We start from the raw sequence: 1,301 nt of genomic DNA, 5'->3' as shown, positions 1-1,301 counted from the left end.
TGAGCTCAAAAGTGTCGCCATCACTGTCCTAGGGCAAGAGAAACAAAGGGAAAAAGTAAACAAATAAAGACTGGATAAAAATAAAAAGCTTCTGCACAGCAAAAGAAACCAGCATCAAAATGAAAAGGTAACCAATTGATTGGGGTAACATATTTACCAGATATATCCAATAAGGAGTTAATATCAAAAATATATAAAGAACTCATACAAATTAACAAAAGGAAGACAAACAATCCAACTAAAAAATGGGCAGAAACCCTGAATAGACAACATCCCCAAAGAGGACATACAGATGGCCCAGAGAAATATGAAAAAATGCCCAATGTCACTAATCATCAGAGATTCAAATTAAAATTACAGTGAGGTATCACCTCATACTTGTCAAAATAGTTACCATCAATAAATCAACAAACCACAAGTGCTGAGGAGGATGTGGAGAAAAGGGAACCCTAGTACACTGCTGGTAGGAACGCAGACTGGTGCAGCCACTGTCAAAAACAATATGGAGAGGGAGTTCTGTGAGAGCCACTTGACCTCGCTCTGGAGCTGCAGGTCCCAGCATGGTCGATCAGCCCAGTGCTGTTGTCCAGGAGGACCCATGGATGTCCGCCCAGGCCCTGGACAGACTGTTGAAGATGCCTCTTCCACTGCCACGGATTCGCACCCGGCCCTGGTGGTTTCCTGCGCTGGAGCTGAGAGACCCATTGGTGTTTTACCTGGAGGCATGTATGGCTGACCCCATCTTCGGCAAAAACGGATTCATGATTCCGGAAATAGAGTGGATGAACCAGGTCCTGCTGATGGTGGAAAAGGTGAACTTCGGAAGCTTAATCGAAATCACTGTTTTCGGACAGCCCTGTGTCCAAAATAGGGTGAAAAGCGTGCTCCTGAGCCTGGCAGCAAGGCACCGGGGAAACCGTGCCCGAGATAAGAAAATGAAACAACTGGAGAAGTTCTTGAAGGCCCATGGGTCACCTCCCCTGACTCACCAGTCTCCCCGGTCTCGGTCTCCTGTCTCATGATATTGGCAGGAGCATTATGAGAACTGACCTGCTCCTGAAGTTCAAAAGAAGCAAGTGTCCTTAAATCTTAGCTTCTTTCTTTTTTTTTTTTACTGGATGGATGGTGGTTTGGTTATTCTGATGCAGATGTGAGTGCTGTTGTAATAAAATGAATTTCCTTTTTGTCCACTGGCAAAAAAAAAAAAAAAACAATATGGAGATTTGTGAAAAAATTAAAAATGAAACTGCTTTTTGACCCAGAGATCCCACTTCTGGGGATATATTCTAAGAATCCCGAAT

General features: G+C 43.7%; 1 protein-coding gene across 1 annotated transcript; it reads left to right on the top strand.

Annotated features, from left to right (window-relative positions):
- The first annotated feature begins 560 nt into the window (after positions 1-560).
- On the top strand, positions 561-1,022 carry OOEP (oocyte expressed protein). Its single transcript, XM_006760706.1, has one exon. It carries the CDS (start codon positions 561-563, stop codon positions 1,020-1,022), a length of 462 nt encoding a protein of 153 aa, XP_006760769.1.
- Positions 1,023-1,301: the final 279 nt, after the last annotated feature.

The sequence above is a fragment of the Myotis davidii genome, unplaced genomic scaffold, assembly GCF_000327345.1.
Source record: "Myotis davidii unplaced genomic scaffold, ASM32734v1 scaffold2357, whole genome shotgun sequence".
Taxonomy (NCBI): Eukaryota; Metazoa; Chordata; class Mammalia; order Chiroptera; family Vespertilionidae; genus Myotis; species Myotis davidii.
The sequence above is the reverse complement of the archived record's forward strand: the minus strand, read 5'-3'. Positions and strand labels throughout refer to the sequence as shown.